General features: G+C 41.7%; 1 protein-coding gene across 6 annotated transcripts in view; it reads left to right on the plus strand.

The window, feature by feature from the left end:
* The window catches only part of RALGPS2 (Ral GEF with PH domain and SH3 binding motif 2), a 232,884-nt gene that overhangs the window by 26,926 nt on the left and 179,087 nt on the right, over positions 1-26,871 (plus strand). For all 6 annotated transcript variants that reach the window (XM_006267261.4, XM_019500255.2, XM_019500254.2 and 3 more), the window contains exons 2-3: positions 4,704-4,846; positions 10,365-10,472. In XM_006267261.4, coding sequence (XP_006267323.1) covers positions 4,790-4,846; positions 10,365-10,472 — 165 coding nt within the window. In that variant the 5' untranslated portion in view covers positions 4,704-4,789. The remainder of the gene's footprint in view (positions 1-4,703; positions 4,847-10,364; positions 10,473-26,871) is intronic.

Raw genomic sequence — 26,871 nt, forward strand, 5'->3', positions numbered from 1 at the left:
TCATTGTCTTCACAATCTTTTGATTCACTTCAAGTTTTTCTGAGTTTCTCAGTGTGGACATGGCTGTTCAGGTCAACTACTTGAAGAGAACCTGCTTGATTTATTTTAATTTTTCCTTCCATGCATTTGAACATCTATTGTCCACATTGTTGTACAGTCTAACTTTCTATGGTCTGATGATAGAAATCAGTATAATGATTAAAATTAATGTAGCCATTTTCTCTCTTAGAACAAAAGAGTTTGGACTAAGGCTGGTAGATCACTGGGTAAATCTTGTGCTGTGTTAGTTTAAAAATCCATCTTTGTTTTCCCTCATTTATCATGTGACCAAGGATACAAAATTCTGAATGTTCAGATTTCAAAGTAGTGTAGCTCTACAGTTACATTTATGGGTTGTATGAAAGCTGAGAAGCTGCTGTGAGTTGCTTAGAAAACATTCTCTGATGTACTAAAATGAGTCATCTATGCCAGGGGTCAACAACCTTGAAGGAAAACAAATTGTATACTAAAAATCAAACATTGACAATAACACATTTTAATTTTATTTTTAAAAATATTTTTGTCCTGATTTGTGTGTTTGTAGTGTATTTATATAGAAACGACTGAATAATAGCGCAAAGTGAGGTCTTACTCTTGTATATTGTAGGGGAGTGTGGAGGGGTAAGGGGTATGGTGTTTGTGGGGGGCTGTGTATGTGAGGTGTTTATGCATGTGTGTGGGTGGGCATGGGTTTGTGATGGAGATGTGTGGGGTATGTGGAAGGGGAGGGTGGCTGGGGTGTGGGGAGGATGAGTGTGTTGTGCTGGGGAGGTTTATGTATGTGTGTGGAGGGTGCATGGGGGTTTGTGGGGGGAAAGATGTTGGCTACAGTATTTCTGGGATGTGTGATTGTGTGTGGTGGGGAGGGTGTGGTTATGGGGTTTACTGAGAGAGGGTTTGTGGGTATGGTGGGGTATGCATGGGAGCCCCTCATGCACGCCCCCCTGAGCCAGTCAGCACCTGCACCACAACAGCCCAGAGCCCACACACCCTGTGGTGCCTCCCCGCCGCCGCCACCACCAGCAGTGCACAGCCCCAGTGCACCCCATGCCTACTCCAGATTCACCCCAGGCAGAGTGGATCAGTGGGAACTGGGCAGAACCCCAACCTGGCTCACCCGTGGTATGTCCAGCTGCTCCCAGGCATACAGCGGGGCTGGGATAGCTCCACAACCGGAGTGCCTTTCTAGGCAGCCTGGGTGGGGGTGGCTCCTTTGGGCTGTCACCGGCCTAGCCCTGCAGTACAGGTAAGGACCTGCTTTGCACAGCCCCAGCCCTTCATGCTCTGTGCCTGCTCTGGGATTGCCCACTCAAGCTCAGCAGTGGAGGTGCCAAACAGAAGCTGTTGCTTAGTGTTTCCCTGCTGCAGTTGCCCAGAGCCTGTGCTGGGCTGTCCTGCATCTGTGCCGCTGTTGCTGTCGCCTCCAGGCTGCCCTGCAGAGCAGTAGTGGCAGTGCAGAGCGGACATGGGACAGCTCAGCATGGGCTGTGCGCGGCTGCGGCAGGGAACTGGTGGCAGCAGGATGGGGGGGGCTTCTTTTTCCTCCATACTGAACAACAGCTTCTGTCTCCACTGCTGAGCCCTGGCGGGCGAATGTGGCACAGGTGCAGACTTAAGGCTATTGCAGCACAGGTCCCTACCAGTATCACGGTGTGGTGACAGCAGCCAGAAGGAGCTGCCCCTACTTGGGCTGCCTAGAAAGGCAATCCAGCTGTGGAGCCACCCCAATTTTGCTGTATGCCCAGGGGGTGGCAGGATGCACCATGGCTGGACTGTGCCTGGGTCAGGCGGGACTGAGGGTCCCTCTGGGGGCCACATTTTGCCCACCCCTGCTCTAGCTTATGTGATGCCCTTCACTGGGAATGTGCACTTGGGCCAGGCTGTTGGTAGCTTGGGTAGTCCCACGCCTGGTTTGATATATATATATATATATATATATATATATATATATATATATATATATATTTTTTTTTTTTTTTTTTTTTTTCCTTTCCTTGTCCCTCCCCATTTTGTATTCCCAGTGCAGTGACTATCTTATCTGTTTGGCAGTATTATTGGCCTGGCCCTAGAAGGTTTATTTATTCTGGTCAGCCTGCCAGATATTTCCTAAAGAGCTTTTTATCAAATAGGAGCCCTGAACTGCAGCACAGCTAGTGGAAAGTCTCACTGCATGAGGACTGACAGCCATTGCTTTAGTTTCTGTATTTGTTCCTTTTTGTTCTTTAACAGCCTCATTTAAGCTGACTTCAGAAACACAACAGATGCTTTATTTTCTTTTGTTCAAAATATTTTTCTCCTCTCTGCTCCTTTCCCCTCTAGTATTGAATAAAAAAAGGACATAATCTAGACCAGGGATTGTCAAACAAGGTTGGCTGTCCTATCACATGGATGTACCAAATATGACATGATAAAATCATGTAGGATTTAACCTTTAATTAAAAATGGAATTTCTAGCCCTTATAATACAAAGAAAAAATTTCCAGTTGAGAATTTGAGGCAGTGTTGCTGCCTTAGGTCTGCAAAAAGATTTTGGAGTTGTGCACTTCTGTCCTTTTATCTCATTGCATAGGTGAAAATGATGACTTTGCAATGTAAAAAGAATTATTACATTGCTGTTCATTTTAGTGGATGAAATGGAAAGGGCATGGGAATGTGAATTTGGAATTTCTGTAGGAAAGGAAATGGAGAGGAGAAACTAAGACAAGGAAGATTGTGTGATAAGGAGGATTGACAATGGAGGGGGGGAGGAAAAAGACAAATCTTGAGCCAGAGAAGCACATTTTCTCACTAAGTGATACAGAATGAGACAGAAGACATTTTAATAAAAGATGACTAAATTTAGATTTTAACTTGGCTTTTTTACAAGCTTCCCACTGATATCAGTGGGTATTCTGGTGTCAGTGGCAGGAAATATGCCATTCTGGTGTTTTATAGTCCGAGAACCACAGTTACTGTGGAATTCAGTACTTCTCACTACATGAATTTGACATCCCTGACCTAGACTATAGCAGAGAAATAAACTACTGTCTAAAATATGAGTAGTTGCCTTGCTTCTCTAAGTTGCATAAGGACCAGCTCAACATGAATCAGACAAGTGGCGGTAGCATGCAACGGTGCCTTGACCATTACAGCATTTGGCTGGGTGGGATTTGAGCTAGTGTTTCAAACTAGCCTCTTTTTTTATTTTACTGCAGTTAGTTATTTGACTTCTAAGGACATGTTGACTTATCTTATTTATCACCTTTTTGTTAGTTTCAGGTTTATCTGTATGCCAGATGTAGTAATGAAAATTATACCAAAAGATTTCAAACTAATCTGTACATGTTTATGGTGATGCAGAAGTTGATAATTCTTTAAAATTACAAAACTAAAGTTAATACATTCCAATATATAGTATGGGCTCTACTGTGCTTGAAACAATGAGACCTTCTTTTTTTTTTAAAGAAGGACATTTTTAATCATGGGATTGTTCATAGCTGACATTTAAACTATCTGTTTTCAAAAAGTTTCAGATAAGAACTGGGCTATGTTTTATATTTTATGTTCATAGTTTGAAGAAAAAAAAAAGGAAAAGTAGTATTCGAATTGAAAGCAATACCCTTGAAAATGAAGGGAAGGCACTTTGTGCCCAAAAGCTTGTCTAACATCTTTCCTGACTATAGTTGATCGGGTAAAAGTTACCACCAAAAATCCCCATTGCTTCTTAAGAACTAAACAAGGATCTAAGCCTTTACACTAGGGGGCACTCATACTTCATGAAATCAAAAGCAGATCTTTATTGTATCAGTAGTATTCACTTACTAACTAGATGAGTTTATTTTTTTGTAATAAGGCCCAACAGTTTTCACTTTTAATCAGGCTTTTTCTGTGTAAAAATGAGAACTAAAAAGCCAATAAAAAGTATCAGTAAGTTAGTGATGCATATATAGTTAAACACTAATTTAAATAATGATTTATGTAGGCTCTGTTCCATGCTGATCACTATTGTCACTGAGAGATGCTTTTAATTTGATTAAATTTTGGTTTGCTTGAAGCCAGCAGAAATATGAAGCAAAACAGTTAGGTACTGTTTCATTAAAAAAAATTAACTTAATATTCTGGTATTTTTTAATAAAAGAAGTATTTTGTTTAGAGATGAGGAACCATATTTTAACAATCATGCATATAATATCCATAACTTCAAATTATGGCATTCTGTGTAGATTAGGCTTCAAAGTACTCAATATCTATTAGTGTTGTATAACAAAAATTGAGGGTCTGAATTTAAACTGACTGGTAAATACGGCGTAGCTTATCCCATTTTTCAGGGGTAAATTATTTCATGACTACTGTAGGATTAGAGTGTGCACTTGGGCAACTGCCATGGAGTAGCTGACATACTGTAAATTCACACTCTAGTTTACCTTGCAGTAACTTGTTTGTCTACCCCCTGCCTCAAATAAGTTGGTTTATCATTGTTGTCTTGTTGGGTTGTTTTGATGTATGTAGTATATTGTTAAATAGACAATCCAGATGTTGGTGTTTTGAGTCTAAAGGCTGGTCCTTAATATTGTTAAGGTTTTGCTACACTTGGTGTTTATGCATTTTATACATTGAATCCTTACAATTTTGATTTCTAAGACATCCACACAAGCTGTTTCTGATTTCTTTTTATTCTTTTGTAGGAATGATTATTCTGTTGCCTTGGAGATGAAATGATGATGATCCTGCTGTTGTAAATGTAGGGCAGAAGACTAATGGTGTGAGCAGTATGGACCTAATGAATGGGCAATCGAGCAATGTTAATATTGCAGCTATTGCTTCAGAGGTAAGAATTGCAAGGCTAGTCCCTTTTTCAGATAGTCGCTTTACAGTCATAACATCTATTGAGATCTAAGAAGACTTCACCCAAAACTTAAGCATTTTTTTTGTCTTTCTACAGAGTTGCATCACATAGCAGATTCATTAATATACCTTGGATCTATTGTTTTAATGTGTGCGATTTCATTCACTACGGGTTCAGATTTCTGAACCTTTAGAACATTTACTAGCAGAAAGTATGAACCAGCATTAACCTGCACTGTGTTCCTTTATGACTAGAAATGATGGAGGCCCTTCTGGATTTTTTTGCGCATAACTGCTGTGTATCTGTGGCCAAAGTATAAAAAGAGTCTTGTTGAATACTTGCCTCCTAAAGTTCCAATTTATTATATTTTAAAAAGAAAGTATCCTAGTATAGGCATGTCTCATCTTACGTGGGGGTTACGTTCTAAAGGCCACGCATAAGGCAAAAATCGCGTATAGTGAAATAGCATATTACCGTGTCAGCGGTGACTGCCTCTGCCTCCAAAACCTCCCATTGCTGCTGTGGAACCGTGCTTAGAGCTATGCGGCTGGTGGCAGCAGCGCAGCGCGGGGTGGTGGTGGGGATGGCTGCGTGCCGCCCGGCCACCACCACACCCGACTTTTTTTTTAAATGCATATGCTGTAAATCCATCTAGAATTCAGTAAAACATTTGATACAGTGTCACATGGAAATATTTAAGCTGAAGAAGAGGGTATCAGTGATGGAACAGAGAGGTAGACAAGGAATTGGTGAAACGAATTATAACAACCATGTTGAAAATAAAGTATTAGGTTGGAAGAAGGCCACTAATGGAACCTCTTGAGAATTAGTCCTGAAACTGATCTTTACCATTTTCATTGATGACCTTAGTGCAAAGAGTAGGAGTGTGGTAATGAAAGTTGGGAGGCATTTTAAATATAGAGGAGGACTGAATGACCTTGAGGATTTGGTGCATTAGAAATAGAAAATTTAGTACATGACCTTGCATACTACACTAATAACAAGACTTTCTGCTGTAAGCTGTTGGGGAGATTCATCAGTTGGAAATGGCTGAGAAGAAAGACTTTGTATGTGCTAGCTGAGCACAGGATGATTGTGATTCACTAATGCATTGGTTTGTGACTCACAACCACAGGCTTACAGAACCCCCATAACTTTCCTGAATTTAGCATCACCTAATTTTTTTCCAGGATGTATGTGTGGGGCCACACCAGGAAGTGGCTGTAGCAGGAGGGACACTTCTGATTTAAACCTAATGCAGGAAGGAGCATGCCTCCCCATACTCTCAAGTGTGCGGGCACTGGCATCACTAGAGAGATCAGGTTAAACTGCCCTGCACTTGTCTTTTCAGGCAGTTTGTGGGGCTAGACCGGGGTGGGCAAAATGGCGGATCTGGCTGGCAGCTGTACTCCGTTTCCCAGCAGCTGCTGCCCATGTTGCTGCAGCTGGTTTCCATGGAGACCCCAGGGGCAGCAGCACCCCTGACAGCTCAGGGCCAGGTTTTCCATGGAGACCAGTCCCAGCAGTGCGGGCAGGGTGCGCAGTTGGGTGGGGAGCTACTCTGGGGCTGGAGCTGGGATCTTGCAGTGGTGATAGTGTGGTCTGGAGCTGTGGCAGAGCTGTGATCTGCTGTCTGCATGCTCCTGCCCCTGGGGCATGCAGGGGCAGTGGATCGCAGCTCTGCCCTGGCTCTGGACCACCCCCTCTGCTGCAGCTGGTTTCAATTCAAACCCAGTGCATGCCTCTTGGAAACAGTCACACAGGGCATTTTCACTAGCACCTTGAAAGGGTGTCATGAGTCCTGAAGTACTGATGAGTCTGAGGAGCATATTTTACTAGGAGAGTTTGCCGCCTTTAGCCCCATGAAATGTTTTGGAAAGAGGACATGATTATGATAAGAGGACAGTGGTGGCACAAATAGTTGGGAGTTTTATTCCTGGCCAGTTAACATCCAAGTCACAGCCCTCCCTGGCCCTATCAGAGCTCCTTACTCCCAACCTTCAGGTGCCCCCACCACTGCTGTAGAGTAGGGAGAGCAGCTGCAGGGTGGGGCATACGGCCTCTGTCACTTGTCCCCACTGCAGCCTCTGCCTCCTGCCTGCTCCCCAGGTAGGGGCTGGAGCCTTCATGTGGTTTGGGAGGGATTGGGAGGGAGCTGCACCTGCCAGTAAGCGGTTTGCAAGGTGCAGGGAAAGGAGAGCAGTTTGTGGGCAGGCAGCTGCTGCACCTTTGACTCTAGCCCCATCCCAGGCTTTGCCTGCTGCCTGGGGCAGAGGTGCTATTAAGATGACTGGAGGGTATGGCAGCTATGGAGCTCTTCAGCAAAAGAGCGAGTGAAACCATTGTAAGACATGAAGGGCATGCTGAACTCTCAAGGGTTTTATACACCAACCTATTATACAAAGCTTAAAAATTGGCTATCAGTATCGGCCCCCAGAATCTCTATTGGTGTACCCCTACATGTTACTCTAGTGCTCCAGGGTCTGCCCTGGTTTCTAATGGCTTTCTTGGCATGATTCAGGTTGCTAGTGTTCTAGCCTATAAGGCCCTAAATGGTCTGGGTACTATGTACCTTTCTCCCTTATGCCCCATCACAGTGCCTAAGGTCAACCAAGATTAAACTTCCTGCAAATGCCATCACTGTACCAAGTTTGCTTGGTGACAACACGTGAGAGGTCATACTTGGTAGTTGCTCCTCAGCTTTAGAGCTTCCTCCTTCCTTGAGGGCTAGCAGTCTGAACTTGTATATCTTCTAGAAACACTATAAGACCTTCCTATTTGGGTAGGTGTTTAGCAACTAAGGGTAAGCTGGGGGATATTGTTTAGAGACTTTGTTATATTTTATTTTAACATTGTAAGTTATGTTTCTTACTGTAAGCTGCCCTGAGTCTTTGTGGAGAACATCTGCATATAAATCTAATGAATACTGGTAAATAAATTCTATCCTGGACTTAAGGAGAGTGAACAGATGGTTTGGACTACTTCAGGTTGAGGATAATAATTTGCCACAACCATTTTATCTCCTTTGGTTTACAACTGCTATTTGCTAGTGTGGAGGTGCACTTGAAGTTACTGCCCAAGGGTTTTTGCAGAGTTTCACTAGAGTAAATAAATCTACTTGATTTGTATTCTTCCTTAACTCTGACTACTCAAGAGCAGGCTCATCCCTGCACAGTTTAGATGTTTAAAAGACTCTTGCCTTTATTTACAAAGAATTAGACCTTTCAGGAGGCCTTCTTGGTGCTCATAGCCACAGCAGAGAATGGATTTTGGATTACATCAGGGATATATGAGAGCCAAGGTAGAGCTTCCAACAGTGGTTAGAGTACAGTACATCTGTTATCTCTCTCTAGAAGTTCTTCATGCAAACTATCTTTATTTGTATACCACATGCACCTTTACCAAAAAAATTGACTGTCCAAAATTGGGGCGAGTGTTTTAAACAAGGAAGCTGATTTCTCTGCCATGTCATTGGCAGCTGTGACCAAAGCTAAAGCTTGAGTTGCGAAACTTGAAAGGAGAAGAGTGAATGATGCTGAAGAGTAGATTCTGTCCTTGATGCACGTGGCCTGTATTCAACCATAACCCTGGAAAAAAAATTTTCCTTCTTTCTGTCTTCCCCAAAAAATGTGCGTGTCTTATTTGGCAGGGTATAGTGTGTGAGAAAATACAGTATTAGTAAGGCTTCTGTCTGGAGCTCCATCCACAGTTTCATCAAACAGCATGTCGTTGTTGAAGCTTTCAGATAAGATGTTGCAGTTGGGAAAGTGATCTTGAAGTTGCTGTTTCCCTGGGATGCTGAGATCCTGTCTTGTGTGAACTGGGCATTGCTTGAGTCGCCTGTAGTGGAATGTGCATGTGGGCAACTACTTGAAGGAGAAGGATATTCATTATCATAGTAAATGGAGGCTTTTTTGAGATCGTGTTAGCCGTTTGCATACTCCATGTTGTACCCTGTATCCTAGGGATTGGCAACCCCCCTGGCACTCATGCCAGTGCATGGCATGCAAAGGCATTTTGCTTGGCATGTGCACCTCGGGGTGGACAGCAGGAAAGGGTCTGGGGCTGCACTGCCACAACAAGGATTGGGTCCCTTGCAGGTCCCCTGTCCTCTGCCTGGAGGTGCGCTTGTACCTGCTGCCAGCAATGAGCTGGGCTGGGGCTCTGTGGACCCCAGTGCAGCGGCTTGCCACCTCTTGGGAGTAGCCAGGGCGCCGTGGTGGATGGCAGGGTCCTGCTCAGAGTCTGGGTTGGCTCTGGCAGGTGGCTGGGAGGATGAAAGCCTCTCCACCAAGGTCTGTGGAGCTCTTGCCCAGCTAGTTTCTGGTGGCGGGTGCATGCACGCCTCCAGATAGACAGTGGGGAAGGGGCTGGGGCTGCACAGCCACACCAAGGTTCAAGCCTCTCACAGCTCCCCTGCCATCTACCCCTGACATGCCAACATCTTACAAGTCAAGGATGGGGTGTTTTTGGCACTCTGCACAAAAAAAAATTGCCCATCCCTACTCTGTCCCATCTTCCTGGGAGTTGCATGCATCTTGGGCCTCTGCAGTTTCAAGGAAACTGAAAGCAAGAACATTTGTAGTAGTTTGTATGCTATTAGCATACAGCATGAAGAATAATGGGGCTAAATGGTAAATTTGGGGCACAAGATGATGTGTGTATAGGCAACGCATCTTAAACATTATCAAAGAAAAATTATTTACTAAATTAATGTTTGAGGAGAGAATCCATCTTTACTCTTGGACCCCAAAGAGTTTAATGTGTATACAATGTAGTTCTATTGTTTTCCAGGCTCCTGTGTAAAAATATTAATAGTCTTGAGAGAATTCTATTTAGATCAGATGCTAATGTTCTGGTCAAATCCTTGATCTATCAGGTATGCAGTCTTGAAAAATCTTATTTAGGAATTCTACTTTTTGCAAACTTAAGAGAATTTAAAATGTTATAAACCGGATTACTGCAGTTACTTTTACTGTATCATACTGGATGCCCTAATAATCAAAATAATTTATTTTAAATACCAGTGATTTTTTTTGTGTTTTTGTTTTGTTTTGTTTCCCAATTGTTTTAAATCTCAGTTGTTTTTTTTAATACTTATGAAAAATGTAAGGAACAAAATAAACGTCTCAGTCCTTGCCTGGAATTATCATGCTATTGCTTTCTAAGCTTTCCCTCCTGAACAGGCACTGTGTACTCATTGTACAGAATTTTTTTAATGTAAAGATTAATGGAGCGCACTTTTTAAAAACTTCTGATGTAAGCATAGCTGGGGTGCAAAGTGTTTCTAAGTGTTAATGCATTAAAAGCCTTCTTAAAAGTCCTTGGAAAACAACTGAGATTCTCTTGTTTCAATGGTATTTTGGTCAGGACCAAAATCTGCTACTCACCAGGGAACTTCCTTCATGCAGTGACACAGACAAACATTTGAAAATATTTTTTTTTATCTTACTCTAAGTGAGGAAAAATAACTTGTTTGTTTCTCTTTTAATTTCTACAGAAGAGTAGCAGCTCCGAATCCTTAAGTGACAAAGGTTCTGCTGAACTGAAGAAAAGCTTTGATGCAGTGGTATTCGATGTCCTCAAGGTTACTCCAGAAGAATATGCTGTAAGAAATTAATAAGTTAGCTTTTTGTAGGAATACTTGTAAGACAACTTTCTTATCCCCCTCCCCTGCCATCTACCCTATGTTCCTTCCCCTTACGAACACCGCTTTAAAAAAAGAGGGGGAGAAGCATGGGGGCAGGCAGGGGAGCCTGAGAGTCTCTTGTGGTTCTGTTGGGTGCATATACTGTTTGACCTAGAACAATTTAGTCCAAAGGAGATTAATTTGTCCTTTATTCTTGAGATTTTCATGTGCAATATAGCTTGATCATGGAGAAATCCTTAAATCTGTAAGATTTTAATTTAATTCTGATAGGGCTATTAAGAAACTCCTCCCTTCCTGTCTCCCTCATTTTAGCAGCAGCCATAAATCTGACTTTATTTCCACTTAGGGTATTTAATAAACCTTGTTAATAGCTTAAAGAACCTTTTGGGTGGAGCCTATTAGTGAAACTGCAGCTTATTGCCATGTGACAGTTGGATTCAAAACTAGTGTCCTGGCTTTCAGAGATCAAATAACTTGGCAAATAACTTTGTGTGTACACTTGATGGGAAATCCTGCTAATGTAGAATGCAGTGGCACAGCCATCATAGCTTTCATTGAATCCAGAATTTTGCTCTTTCTCTCTAGGTGTAAGGTAAGGTCTCATTCCTATGTCTGATATGGTGTGACTGGGAAATTTTTTCATAGTTTTTTTTTTTTTTTTTTTTTTTAAACATAATTTATCAGTGGTGTCTTTAATTTTAAGGGCAGCAGTACTAGGTAGAATGCAAACTGCTTGTCATCTTTTATAATAGCCTTGTTGAATATAAATATTTTGCTCTCTATATTTTCTGGCTGATTCCTTTTTTTGACTGCTGTCAGTGCTGGCAGAATAGCTTGTATTACCTATACATCAGCCCTTTAACAGAAACAACCTTTCATCCTGTCTGAAAATCTGGAAGGACTTCTGGAACCAGCTGGAACAATTGGGTTGAATATAGCTATATCTAGTCAGGTTGGAAGAAAGTGACAAGCTTTATTTTACCATGTATCCTGTGATAAATAACAAAGCCCTGCTTTCACTAGTTTATAGTGGCTGCAGCTATACAGTTTGCATAGGTGACAAAGTGCGTTCCGCTTCTTCCTCCCAGGAAGATGGATAATCTGTTCCAATGATTAACCATCATCATAGTGAGAGAGCTCTTCTGAATTTCTAATCTAATTTTTCCATGTTGCAATTTAGGGCAGTTACTTTTTGTCCTGTTTCCTGCAGCCACTGAGAATGGTCTGTCACCATCCTCTTTAACTGCAGCTGTCAAATCCCTCCTTCAGTCTTGTCTTTTCCAGACTAAATAATCCCAGGTCTTCCAACTCTTCCTTGCAAGTCGTGTTTCCTAGACCTGTAATTCTTGCTGCTCTCCAGTGGATTCTTCAGTTTATCTGAGCATTGAAATGTGCCCCAAACTGGACACAGCATTCCAGATGGGGCTTTACCAATGCCAAAATAACCAGGAGGATCACTTGACTTGCAAATGTCATTCCAGTAATACAGCCCAGTATGTTTGCAACCAGAACATATTTGAGAAATCATCCACTTCAACCCCACCCACAACAACTTCACTTTTAACAACCAGCACCTTCCTCCAAATTATGAGCACTAAGATGGCTCCCAATATGCCAACTTCTTCATGAACCACCTACAAAAGTAATTCTTAAAGCTGAACTACTGGGCCTGTACTATACCTGTATTACATAGATATTTTTATTATCTGGACTGTGAACACCTGGACTCCCTTACTGACTTCCACCAAAAGTTCAACTGCTACCACCACTTGATTAAATTCTCTCTGGAATACTCTTGCATTAAGGAAGAACATGGTATGGAAGGACTTCCATATGAGGAGAGACTACATAAGTGAGGACTTTTCAGCATAGAAAAGATGCTTTTGAGGGGACACATGATAGACATTTATAAAATATTAAATGGTTCAAAAAAAGAAAATGGGAATGTATTAGTTACTATCTCATATTGGAGGATGTAATGAAAATGATTAGGTAGCAGGTTTAAGACTAACTACAAGGAAGTTCTTTTTCATGTTGCATGTAATTAACTTTTGGAACTCAAAATTAACTTTTGCCACAAGATGTTGTGAAGGCTAATAGCTTTAACCAGGTTCAAAAGGGGTTTTAACAAAATTCATGGAGGAAAGGACCATCAGTAGGCATTGGACATGGTATATAAGGGTGAGGTCTCTGAATCAGAACTTTCTAAATCTCTGAATACTGGAAGCTGCAGTGAAAGAGGAGCAGGGTATAGAACATTTTGGATATGCCATTTACCCTCCCCCCTCAGCATCTCTGCTTCTCATCCTGTGTGAGACCAGATATTAAACTAGATTACCTATGGCCTGACCCAGTAAATGGTAGTTCTTATGTTGGCTTCTTTGCTGTCTGTACCAAAAAGTTATTCCTAACATACTCCAGAAACTTGCTAGACTGCTTAAGCACTGCTGCATTTCATTTCCAGGAGATACCATGGTACTTAGTCTCCTATCAGCCCCAGGTCCTGTGACTTAAAAAAAAATTTTTTTTAAAGTACTTTGATTAGTGACTTGAAAAAAGCTTCATTCACCTCCTGGTTTGGTAGTTTATCCTGTACACACATTGACTTTGACCCAGAACCTTTAACAGGTCTGCCCGCACTTATTGTACCTTGGAACAAGTATATATCTCTCTCCCACCTGTCTTCTTGAACAAATTGATCCCATTGATGACAATATTCCAGACATGAACTATCCCACCAAATCTCAACTATCCGAATTATGTTGTACTTCTGTGATTTGTACTAGGACTCCTGGTTCTTCTTGCTTATTTCTCATGTTTCTTGCATTACTGTATAAAAATCTTAAATGGCTAGCCAATTGCCATGTTAATCTGAGGTGGTAGTGCATTTAAGCTGGAGAAATCTCCTCTCCATAGCTTAAATTTCTGCCCAAGGTGGCTACTGATCTGAATCTCCACCAGTTCTTTGTTCATTTATTCATTTACTTTATCTGATTTATTTTCCAGGCCTCGCATACACTGGAGCAAATTGGAACACCAAACAATAGATGCCAAAAGCACTCTAGCATTTTATTTTAAAAGGGCCAGAATCTCTATGAAGCTTAAGGTCTTTAAAAAGGTTACAAAAAATTACTTTGACGGTCACAGTATTTGCTTTCATTGTTTGTCCAAATATCAAGCTATGTACTAAAGAGAGCTACTAGCTGGCCTCTGTCCCCTTCTTATGTGAGTTGAGAGAGTTTGAAAACCACTCTCAAGTCATGGAACCCTTTCATATCACTTCTGCCACAGCACCCTGTACCCCTATCCTGTGATCAGATGCGGAACCAGGCAACCCAGCCTGGCAATGGCAGCTCCATCGCCTTCTGGCCCACTCCACAGTTATTCCCAGTTTTTTTGCGGAACCCCTGATGGCCTTTTCTGGAGCCCCAGGGTTTTGCAGAATGCAGGTTGAAAGTCACTAGGTTAAGATTCACTCTTTTACATGCATTATTGCCTCTATTGTTGAAATTAGTAAAGCTGCAATTTAAAACAATATAGGCTGCTCACAGATGTGGGGGGAAAAAACAAACTCATTGTGCTTTACTGGAAGAAGCAGCACATTAGTTTGACTTGGTTCTGCAGTTCCTGTATAGATGGGGCGCTTCAGCGGGGCTTTTTGGCGCTTTTATCTAATATCTTATTCACCTAGCTTTACTGAAGCGCCTGATCTATACCGGTGTTGCAGAGCTGGGTCGAACTAATGCGCTACCTCTTCTGGGCACGTGCTGGGACCTGGCACGGGAACGTAAAAAGTTTAAAGCACATTTTTCCCCCCCTTTCACGTTTGCAAGCAGCCATATGTATTAAATATTACTCTCAATTCAGATCCAGGGCATAATTTTTGGCAGAGTTGTATTTTAATTACTGCTTATTAGAGCTCCCTGTTGCAGTACAACTGGCCTAAGTGTTGAAAAGTGTAGCAGTTGATAAATAGGTATTACTTCCCTGTAATTGGGATTCTTCAAGATGGATTTTGCAGAGTCAGTCTCCTTGCCCACCTTCTCTTCTGTAGAATCCAGTATTAAAATTGCAAACCTGAAGAGGAGGTGGAAGAAACTGAGCCATCACTTCTCACATAGTCTCACCCTCAGACTGTTCAAAAACAGAATGCTCTCACTTACAGCTGTGCTGCAACAGTTCATTAAATTTGAATTGTTGGTGCAACCCCAGTAGTGTGAAAGTGTAGTCAGTTTTAAGGAACTCCGGTTACAGGTAATTAACTTATTTCTAACTACCTGTATATGGGCCAAGATAGTCCTATTAATATTGGAGTCTGGGATCATTGTTCAGAACTAGGGCATAGACTGATCTCCATCTGAATCTATGAGCTGTCACCCTATCACCCTAGCTCCTGATAAAGTACTAGAGTTCTGTAGCCATGGTGAATCTAAGCAGGTTGTTTTGTGATGTTTTGACATTTTGGAAGTCACTTCTGAGAATAAAGCCAAGGAGAAATGCTTTGCAATGTAGGGCAGACCACCCCACAAGGAGTCCTTCACCTGCATCTCATTAAACTGCTTCTCCCCCCTCCTGTTTGGTTTTGACTTACTAAATGTACTGTGATGGAATGTATCTGTATTTAAATTGAGACTTTGCCAAAGCTGACCTTTTGTTTCTGCAGTTGAATTTCTACAGACATTTTTAAACCCCAACTTCACCTTCAGTTACAAAAGCCTTTTCAGTGAAGAATTTTGGTATTTTCCTGGCAAAGCTGATCAAAACTGTTTGTTATTGCTGTTTGTTTTAACTTTGTGAGATCTTTGTGTTTGTTTGTACATGAATGTCACAAACCCATCTGTGGATGGCCCCAAATTTTTTCCCCTACTGTGCTGCCACTTATCCCAAGGCAATTCTAGTCTGTTCCTTGGGGCAACTCCTTAACCCAGCAAACCTCAGCTGTACTGCCCGTATACCAGACCCTGTAGCCACAGTGAGGAAATGTCAACCCCAGGTGGCCCCACTGGAATAAGAGAAAAAATTACACATCCCCCTTTCCATGGAAAGGGTTAGCCTGGAGTATTACTTACCCAGCAATTACTCTGTCCACAAGCAAAACAACAAAAGGAATTTATTACATAAGATAAAAGAATTCTACAAGCAAAACAGACTGTAGGTTTGGAGACAGAAAAGCAAAACAGGCAACGGGGGGGGACATGATGCAGGCGTGACTTGCTCCGGGCAGAAGGGGGCAAGCAGTAGCAGGGCATAGCTCCCGCTCCCAGTACTACTGTGCCCGCATCAGTGCTGGGAGCAGGAGCTCTGCCCTACTGCTGCTTGCCCAGCTGGTGCGGGGGGCATGGCTGCTGCCACTGCTTGCTCGGCTGGGGTGGGGGGGCACAGGATGTGAGTGCGGCATTGCTGGGAGTGGGGGTTATGCCCTGCTTCTGCTTGCCCGCTTCTGCCCAGAGCGAGCTGCACCCACATCCCACCCCTCTTGGCTGGGCAGGCAGCAGCAGGGCATAGTCCCTACTCTGAGTGCTGCTGCGCCTGCATGCCGCACCCCCCTGCACTGGCTGGGCCGCTTGTCTCAGTCCCAGACTTGGCCCGAATCCCTCCATACCCCATGCCCCTTCCCTCCTCCTTCCCCCCCAAGCTCCAGAGACTTACCAGCTGGAGGCAGCTGTGTCCAGCATGGTGAGGACTGTTGCCTGTTTAGTCTATAGCTGAATCTTTGGATCTGGTTCAGTTGAATCAAATTGGGACAGTGATTTGAATCTCTGAATCAAATCACTGTCCTTCCGAATCGGCCAAATCCGACGTGAATACTTGCACCTTACACAGGCCTAGTAAGCACCATAATAAAATGTATTTTTTTGGAATTGGGTGCTGATCAGTTCACAAAGGGATGCTTTGAGTCTAACAAGGTTGAGAACCACTGATCTACAATGGGGTTGTTTGCCTGCAGATGAGATCTACCTCCTGGTACTAGGACATCCAGTCTGTGGGGTTCTCCCCTGGGTCTGAAAACTTGGCAGCAGGTAAGTTATGGCACTGCTCCCCGTCTGCCAAATTTCTGGACCCCTGAGGAGTCCCACAGATTAGAGTGTGTGTGGAGGTGGCATGGAGCCCAATCCCAGCGTGTGGGGGGTGGGTGGGGGCATTTTGGGGTATGATCTTGATCCTTATGGCCCAATCCAGCCCACAGACTGGCCAAAAGGTCTGTGGGGCCAAAAGGTTGACAGCACCACTGATCTAAAAGGATCCTATCTAAACTGACCTTTTGTGTATTTTGTAGTGTCCCTTGGTTGCAAGCTGAAAGATCATGTGATATTTTATTTATCTGCAGTAAGGTTACAATCAGTTTTTCTCTAATGCTTGCATTGAGATGTGCATATGCAAATCATTATTTCTTGCAATTAGCTTCCAGTGGGGAATGCTGTTTTGGCACTGTCTGCTCCAGAACTTGCTTGCAATGGGGGAGAGGCCAAATCTTCTCCTGCAGTCTAAAACATGTCTTTCAGGATGTCCTTTGCTTTCAGTCGGATTTTTTTTTTTTGCTGAAAATTGTATGTAAATGCTTTCTCCTGAGGACTTGAATGTTGTGTGTGCTATTGCATAAATAAGAACTAACTTACCTCTCTTGTTATCAATTGGTGGAAAAGAGGAATCTTTTCCCTGTTGCTATTGGCTCTCTTTACTGCTGGGTATATTTTTGCTTTCTTTTCGAGTTCACTGAAGCATTTGTGGAGCTTTGTATTCCCCAGGAATAGGAGGTTTTTAATTTTTAGGAGAAGAGAGTAATATAACACCTCTATTTTTTTTTTACCAGTCCTAACATTTGGAGGTTAACTTCTTTTAAAGTTTATATCTTTCCAAATAGAAAAAAGAGTGAAGATATGCAATTTGCTTTTAATTGCACACTTAATTATTTTGTATTTGCTATCAGTCTAGAATTATCACTTCCAGTGCAATCAGAGTACTTGATTACAGCATTCAAAAGGTAATATATAGAAGTGGTAGTACATCATGAATCATTAAATCTTAACAGATAGTCAAAAAGCCTGAGGCTGAATCGATTTAAAATTTGCAGGTAAGTCTAAACTGTTAGATTGGACTGATAAGCAAATGAATGGACATTCACTTTTGGTTCCGGAAATGCAGCTACGCGCCTGCAGTGGCCCAGGTCAGAAGCCAGGGGGTGCTAGAGCACATCTGCTCCAGCTGAGCAGGGAGGCAGCTTGGGTCAAGGCTAGCCAGCTCACCCTGTGAGGGCGGGGTTTGCAGGGGAGGTGCAAAGCATCTTGGGATGTTGGGGGACTGTGAGTTAACTTGAATCTGGAAGGGATCTGGGGCCAGAAGTTCAATAAACCAGTTTAACTTAAATCAGTGATTTCTGATAACTGCTCTCAAAATGGCCAAAACTGGTTTAAGGCAAACCTGGATGGATACAGTACTGTGCACTGAACTTCTATTGCGTCACACATTTGAACCAATTTTTGATCGCTTAAATTGGTTTGTTTGTAAATTCTGCCCTAGCCCTAAGGGTGAGCTACTAGTCTTGTGTTTAAAAAAACTGAGACTCAGGCAAGAATTCTGTGCAGTAGATACTTTTGCAGATTAGAGAAAAGTAATTTACTCTTACACTCCAAGATAATTTCCTCTGTTTGAAATGCTTGAATACAGTGTTGTGTTGAGTGCTTAAAACTTACAGCAAAATATTTTTCAAACCTTTTTTTTGTAGTGTTAACTTTTAAAAATCTTATACAGCCCTACTGTTAGCACTGTTGTATTCCAGCCCAAACTGCATTCGATAGCACCTTGCTTTCCATATAGTACATAAAGGAGATCTGGTTACTTGTGGAATTTGGGGGCTGGGAAATGAACTCACTGTAGCTACATGCTTAGGTTAGCAGAGTTGAACAGAGCTCCATTGAATGTTACTTCTGGAATTCAAGTTTGGGAAATGAATTCATTGCACTACGTATTTAGGCTAGCAATGCTGAACAGAGCTCCATTGAATGTTGCTCATGTTCAGCCAGTAGAGGATGCCATTGAGCAGCAGTTAAAGGTATATGCTGATTTAGCCCTTCTTGAGAATTGAAATCGCCATTTGAGAGCTAGATACAAAGTGACTCTTTTCCCTGTTTCAGCTCTCTTAGCACCTTTTTAAAGCCACCAAGTAAACTTAGAAACACAGGAACTTTTAACTTGCATCGATGTTTAATAAAAGTTATTTACTGAGCCAGAAAATTTACATCAGAATCCTTTATTGCAGGGACGTCAAACTCATTTGGTCCTGTGTGCCAGGTGAGATTCTCTGCGGTGGTCTGCAGGCTGCATCAGGCTGCCCTGGAGCCAAAGTGCAGGGCCAGTCTGGAGCATTGCATGCAGTGCACTCTATATGTCAGCTCCACCTGTCACAGGCAGTGTGCACCAGACCCACTAAGCAGCTTGCACTGCAGGCCTTATGCCGTCTGGACTTACTGCTGTGTGTGCTGCCTGAGGCCTAGGAGGCTGGCACGATGAGCGGACTACATGCAGTGTCCTGCTGGAGTAGCCCTGTGTGCTGGCTCCCGAACCAGTGTGGATTGGGCCCCAGGCTGTCTGCATGCTGGAGCCAGGGTGCAGGATCAGTCAGGGGGGATGCTGCACACAGTGCGTGCCCTATGCTTGCTCCCTGTGCTGTGGGCGGGGCCTGCAAGCCCTGGAATGAGGCTGGCACACGCCGCATGCAGCATACAGGCTGGACCCAGTGCTGCGGGCACTGTATGCTGTACCCCCCTAGATCAGTCCTGTGTGCTGGCTTCAGCACAGCCTGGTCTGGACCAGCTCCAGAGCCAGCACACAGGGTTGGTCCAGCATATGTGCCATAAACAGCATGCAACTCACTGACACCCCTGTCCCATGATGCTAGGTCCAGTCCATATGTCAGGCCAGCTCTGCACACTGTGAGGTATGCAGGGTCAGCTGGAGATGCACAGGCTGAATGATACAGCTTCATGGGCTAGATCCAGGTGGTGGGCTATGTTTGACACCCCTGCTTTATTGCAATCCAAAACATGTTTCCAATTATTTAGGTTGCTTTCCCAGCCTGAGTATTCAGGCATTTGTTAAATGTAGCTTTTATTAAAGGTTCCATCTTGAAATTTCAAATGCTGCAATTTTGGTCAGGTTTTCCCTACCCAGCATAATGCTTTTCCCTATTACCTTTTTTTGATGATTCAAAGTTGCTAATAGCCATCACATTATTTTTGCTTAATAGATGCAATTTTTAATTTTGGAGACCATGTTTTATGTGAATCACGTTGCAGTGTTCCTTACCTAAAATTCCTGTATATTTTGAGCGGAATGACCAGCAGGTGACTAACTTTTTGCAGTAGACAGGACAGAGTGGCACCTCATTAGATGCTATGAATGAAATGGTCTGTAAAGTAAGCTGTAGGCTCCAGAAGTTCATGCTTCTCTGAATGAGTTAGTCTCTAAGGTGCGTACCTTCTGCCCATCTTGAGACCAACATGGCTAGATCTGTTTGTTGGTGTCTTTCTCTGTTTTTCTCTTTTTTTAATATATTCTCTGCAACTGTAGTTTTGAGATGCCTTTTGTTCTATTAGGCAATATTTTTTTTCCTTGGTTTATTTGTATAATAACCTATTCTAGTGACTTTGAGTGAGAGAATTGTTAAATTGCCAAAAGTAAGTTAAAAAAACAACAAAACTAACTCCTTTCTGTTTTTTATTATTCTTGTGGGGAAACTTGTGTTTTTTCCTAGTTTTATTTTCTGTTTCCATTTGTTCGGTCTATCTTCACTTCTCATTATAGCTAAAAAGTGAATTGGTAGCTATAAAATATGGAAAGTGAATTAAAAGTAATCAGAACACTGAAATGACAGTGAGACTTAAATTTCAACTAGAACTGATGACAATGATAAAATTTAGTAAACTTTTGAACAGAAGACTAAGTGTGCGTTAAGACACATGAATGAAGTACCAAACAGGCTACCCAAGACATATTTGTGATAAAATACCTTATTTTTTAATTTCTGCTCTAATGGTACTTCTTATACAAACACATAATAGATGCCATTACAGAAAATTAGGAAAATCAGAAAACTGATTTATGTTACCGGTCACAGGGGACAAGTTAGTTTCTAAGCAGTAGAGGAATTTTGAAGTAATAATTCAGATGAGGAAGGTGGAAACTGAAGTACATTTAAGATGGAAAGAAAAGGCAGGGTGCTAAGTACTTTTATTGAAAATCCAAAAGAGGAGAAAAATAATGTGTTCAGTTTACTGAACAAGAAATAGTGATGTTTCCAGCTTTCAGGTAGAGATCTCTTGTATTCTTATGGGGCAATTTCTCCAATGCACAGGCAATGCATAGACAGGAATTTGAATTTTACATGACCTCAGCTAGGAAGTCTTGTCTTGCTGGTCACTGCTTCCTGATCAAATCAAGTAGCAATGAACAGAAAGGATAATAATCTGTTTCCTGTCAAGCATATGGGAGCAGGCAAAATGAAACCTGGCAAGTGTTAAATTTGAGGCAAAGACCTCAGTAATGGGGTGCAGCCCAACTGTTTTAGCACCAAAACCAGGTACAAGTTTGTTTTTTTTGCAGTCATTTCAGGGGAATCAATAGTCTTCCTTTGAACATGCTAACTATTTTTCACAGTTTCTCAGTACTATGGACCTTTACCCAGTCTCAAGTTAATCTGTTCTCAAAAGTATCCTGAAAGTACTCTAATCCCTTAAGGGGTTTAGTTTAACCACCAGCACAAACAAGTATAAAACTTACTGCACAGAGATTAAATATTTTGGATATACTGTAAGTCAGAGCAAAATTAAAATATTAGTAATGACATTTAAGGTCCTTGCTGAAAGGGTCTAGCCACAACAACACAGGAATAAGTGAGTTCTTCCTTAATACTGGCCAGATGCTACTAGCAGATTGTGCTGATTATTTCACCCCAATGGCTCCCTTGCTTGACCTGACACAAACAGTTTCCAGGAAAGTAAAGGTATGAGTGTTTCATATCTTTTAGGAAAATCAAAAGGATTTTATGCAGTAAGCCTCAACTGAACAATCCCGATTTCTGCTAGGAGTCCTACAGAGAGATATCTAGCTATAAAATATTCAATAGGTTCCCTGTATTAAACTCCTCAAAGTATATCTTAGGTTGGTCTCTGACCATATTTTTTTTAAGTATCTGAAGACAATGAAACAAATAGATGCCAGAGCCATTGACTGGAATCTAGCTCTGCAGGTGAAATTATTCATAGTCTATCATAGGTTATCTGTGAGAGTAACTGTTTTCTACTTTTTCTCCGAGGGTAACCTCTGGTCTGGCTGTGTAGGCCACACTTTTAGAAGAGGGGGGCTGATGGTGCAGGATCCACTGTCTTGTATCCAATAATATCACTTCACCATCTCTTGCCGTTCAGAAGAAGAGCTGTAGATTAGAAAGAATTGCTGGTGAGACTGAACATAACATTTTGGAAATGCTGGGCTCTCCATGGTAGTAGATGAACCTCAGGTTGTAGGACTACTTCTTGCTTTTTGTTTTATGATAACTTGTTTGTTAAAGACCTGCTACTGTTTGTGGGGAGAGGGTATCCTGATCTGTTTTTACTTTTGAGCTATCCTACCACCTTATGCACCCACTTTATCCAGTATAGATTAAATAAAATTAGGAAGCACAGCTGTAAAAATTATCTATTTTTATAGAATTAGCTAATCTTGCCTTTAGGGAGATCTAAATATGGACTCAATAGTATGATTTTTAAAATAAATTTCAGTTAAACTTGAGCAACTTGAATACAAAAGCAGAATGCTCACTTTTTCCAATAAGTAGGAAAAGAATATAAAATATTGTAAATAATATACCCCTTTATGTGAAATGTGGGAGTTTGAATTTTTTAATAGTCACTTCTGTGGTGCTCAAGGTCTCTAATTAAATATAGAAATCATATGACTGTTGTAAATGAGGCATGAAATAAGACTTTAAAAACATTTCTTGCATAATGGAGACTAAGGTTGGATTCCTACTACAGTAAGTTCATTTTTGCCAGTTGAACAGCAGAAAATTAACTCATGTTAAAGGGAAAATCTTTAATAGCATAACCATCTCCTTTGACATATGAGTAAAAGAGAGAACATATGCTGAAGCTAAAATTCACTGTTTCATCTTCCACTGGTGTGAACTGCTTTATGCAGTTTAAGTTGGTGGCAGAGTGGGCACCTACTGCTCTAACATCCGTTGGGTTGAGTTAGCATGTCACGGAACCACTGCCAGTCTCTGTATCTGAGAGAATGTAGTAAAAAACCCTAGGGCTTGTGTAGGGAAGAAGCTTTAAATTTTCCTAATTCTCTGGATGAGTTTTGTTTCGCTAAGTTTAAAAAAAACACAAAATTAGTAGAAAATTTAAAAATGATTCTCGTATGAACAACAGGTGGTATCTGTTGTGCCAGGTCATAAGTGGCCAAGTCTGGGGCCTTTGGGATTGAGGTGCCAACCAGGGTCAGGAGTGAGCAGAATTCAGGGACAGCTGTGTCAGGAAGCCAGGAGGAGGTCAGTTTAAGGTCAGGGTCTAGGAACAAACCAAATCAGAAAGCTAGGAAATGAGGCAGAGAGCAAGCCAGAGGGAAGGAACAGCAAAGTGGTTTAGCATCAAGTTGAGACCTGTTATCTCAACACTTCCTGTTCCTGTGCAGAAGTTTATATGGGGTGGAGTGCATGGTTAGCTAAACCTAGCCAAGCACTCTAGTGACAGGAAGCAGATGGAGGGTTAGGTTTCTTTTGGGCCACAGAAGAGAAATACCACTGATGAAATGCTTAACAGAAGCCTGGATATTATTACTTCTGGGAAGGGAAGAGTTCTGGCAGTTTTGGATAGGAAATATTAAGCCAAGTTGGAAAATGCAAGTAAACCTTGTGATAGAAAACCTGATTATGGAACAATTTACAAAGCGCTGCTTGCAGGATGAATATAGTCTCAAAGAAAAATAGAACATTGCAATTCATCAGAATCTAGAGTGTCCATTTGCATTGTGGCAAACGGTATTGGTCCATACCACATAATGGTTAGGGACAGAAATTACACACAAACTGGTGTAAGTGATCAGAAACTGGTTCAAATCTGTAACTCAAGAGAAGTTCAGTACATATGAACTGCTTTTAAAATGGCCAAAACCTGTTTAAGACAAACCTGCATGTATGTAGTATCAGACTTAACTGATTTAGGTTAAATTCATTTATTGAACTTCTGTCCCAGGTCCCTTCCAGATTCAAGTTTTGTACCTCCCCTGCAAGCCCTCCTGCCCTTTTTGCAGGGTGGGTGGCTAGTCTTGACCCAAGCTGTCTGCTTCAGCCAAGCATGGAGGCATGCTTTAGCACCCCCTGGCTTCTGGCCTGGGCCACTGCAGGCATGGTGCTGCTTATTGTTGAGAGTAATCAAGAGTGCTGCCAGCACAGTCTGTTTAGAAAATAAAAGGGTGTATTTTGCCAAGAGTCAGGATGTGAAATATGGACTGAGACGGACCACAAAAGGAATAGTCCACTGGTGGTCCTTCACACTAAGAAAATATCACTTCTAGTACATAATGCATGTACAAAAAACTTAAATGCTTTTGAGATGAAGCTTGATCAGTTTGAGTGGGATTCTGTGACATGATTGTCTGTGACAACATGGAACTATACTTGATGACCTAGATAAGTTTTTGCTAATTTTCTTTTCCTAAGCTAATGTGTAGGAAGTAGTAAATGGACTGGAAGCCGAAATTGTGGCATTCTTTCTGATTGGTATCCGCAAGCTTCACAGATGGAACTTCATAGGCTACTAGTTCCTGAGCTGGGCCTGGAGCAAACAGGCTCTGTGCCTCAGGCTGGACTAGGGCTGGAGTATGGGTAAGCCATGTGGGGAGGGAGGTGGAGGTAGATGAGGGAGAATGGGGGATCCAAGACTCCAGGGTGGCAGACAAGTGGTGGGGGTTGGACAGGCAGCAGGGGACAAGGTGTTAGGGGGTTAAGGGACAGGGGTCAAACTGTTTGCTTATGTATTTATTTCCATCCTCACCCCTACTGCCTGTCCCCCTGCCACTGCTTTTCTTGTTGCAGCAGTGAAGAGGGGTGGGGGGAGTTCAAATTTAAGATGATCCTCCAATAATTGGATTCTATACATAGAAAATTAAAAAAAAATTAGAATTTTTTTTATGTATACAATTAATTATTGGGGGGGCTCATCTTGCATTTGGGGTCAGCTTAAATTTGGGTAAATACTGTGATTTGTATACTCCCAATACTTATTGTCAAGTCCACAGGACAGAACAGGTTTGACAAGCTTACAATTATATTGCTTGTTATCTTTTTACTTTTCAGTAAAAGGGTTGTGGTTAGCTTTGTTTCATATGAACAGCTACTTGCAATTTTTCAATTGTATTTTTTTTTTTTTAAAACACACATCTGTAAAGACTTTAAGGAGACTTTCGACAGAACTGTGAAAATAGACTTAATTCTGCAAGGCAAATACTTTATATTAAGGAACTTGTGGATTCCTTTTTGAATTATGAACTGCTTTGTGGGTTCATGGGTATCTGAACAGACATTGTAAACTCTGTAAAAGAAAGATACCAAGGTTAGGTGGAATATTTAACATACACCCAGTGCTCATGCAGTTTACAGTCTTGTTGGTAGGGTTGATGGAGAACTTCAAGTTTTTTACAGTTTCTTCCCTCTCCCTCCCCTTCACCTTTTCTTTTATAGCATTAGCGCAACATTAAAAATGCTAAATCCAAATGCTGATGTGCTTTTCCTATTATGTTAATTTCATCAATTTATCTAGCTGAACTATTTGGCATACATGAGTAAAACTATGTACAATACACTGCTTTCTTCCTCAGACCTGAAGAAGAATGCTTTTGCAGTTCCAAAGCTTGTCTAACTTTATCCCAACTATACAGTTGGTCCAATAAAAGATACCCCCCCCCCCAAAAAAAAAAAACAAAACAACCCATCCCCATGCAATACATAACCGATTAGAATTAATATTTGGAAATTTCTGGTAACTTTGAGTATTTTGCTTTTTAAAAATCCAGTTTATCATCTGCTCTGTCTTTTTATATCTGATTTCTATTGTGGACAATGAAAGTAGGCTAGTTGGTTTTGGTTATTAGTTCCAGTTCACTAATACAGTCTTGTAATATTTTGGTTGCACACCTTGCAGTAGGTACAGGTTTGCAGTGACAGCTTGCAATTCTTGTTTGACAGTAGGATGCTTATTTGAAGAAGGGACGGAATGATTTTAGAGTGAAGGCAAGGAAAATCATAATTGTTCTTTGAGGCCTGTCTTCTGGCATTCATCTTTGGAATTTTGAATACCAGCAAACAAAAAAGATCAATTAAAGAGATCAATGTGAAGATTTCCCAGTACTAAGAATGAAATATTAGACCATGATAAAATTACAGAATTTGGATTTTAGGGCACATTCTTCCAAGCAAATTAAATTCCATAGAAAATTGAAATTTCTAAGTGAACATTTGATTAATTTTGTGTTCTTGCATGAGTGAATTTATTCATAGATGTTAGGGCCAGAAGGGACCTCAATAGATCATTGAGTCCGACCCCCTGCATAGGCAGGAAAGAGTGCTGGGCCTAGATGACCACAGCTAGATGCCTATCTAACCTCCTCTTGAAGATCCCCAGGGTCAGGGAGAGCACCACCTCCCTTGAGAGCCCGTTCCAGACCTTGGCCACTCTAACTGTGAAGAAGTTCTTCCTAGTGTCCAGTCTAAATCTACTCTCTGCTAGCTTGTGGCCATTATTTCTTGTGACTCCCAGGGGTGCCTTGGTGAGAAGACCCTCACTAATTCTCTCCTGTGCCCCCATGATGAATTTATAGGCAGCCACAAGGTTGCCTCTCAACCTTCGCTTGCGGAGGCTGAAGAGGTCCAGTTTCTCTAGTCTCTCCTCATAGGGCTTGGTCTGCAGGCCCTTATTTGTATAACTGAATTTAGTAACACTCAACAGTGAGATTCCTTATGCATTTTGATTCATGTTATTGTTCAGTGCTACAAAATGACCTTTTTGAGAGAAGTCCTCCAAAATGTTCTTCTGAACAGTGCAAATGAAGTTCTCCTTTGATAAGTAAAGGAAGCCTGTTTATTCCTTTTAGTGCACAAAAAGGTATTGAATTAGTTCCTACATTGAAACATTTTTCCTGTATTTATTCAATGCCTTCTGTAATTCTTAACACTGCCTTGAAACTATGGAATTTTTCTTGGGCGACATTTAAAAGCTAATTTAATGGATACTACGTACATGTTCCCAGCCTTCCAGTTGAGGGTTAATTAGGAAGTTGAGCTGGTGCCAGTATTCTTTTT

Source organism: Alligator mississippiensis, chromosome 5, assembly GCF_030867095.1.
Source record: "Alligator mississippiensis isolate rAllMis1 chromosome 5, rAllMis1, whole genome shotgun sequence".
NCBI classification, from domain to species: Eukaryota; Metazoa; Chordata; order Crocodylia; family Alligatoridae; genus Alligator; species Alligator mississippiensis.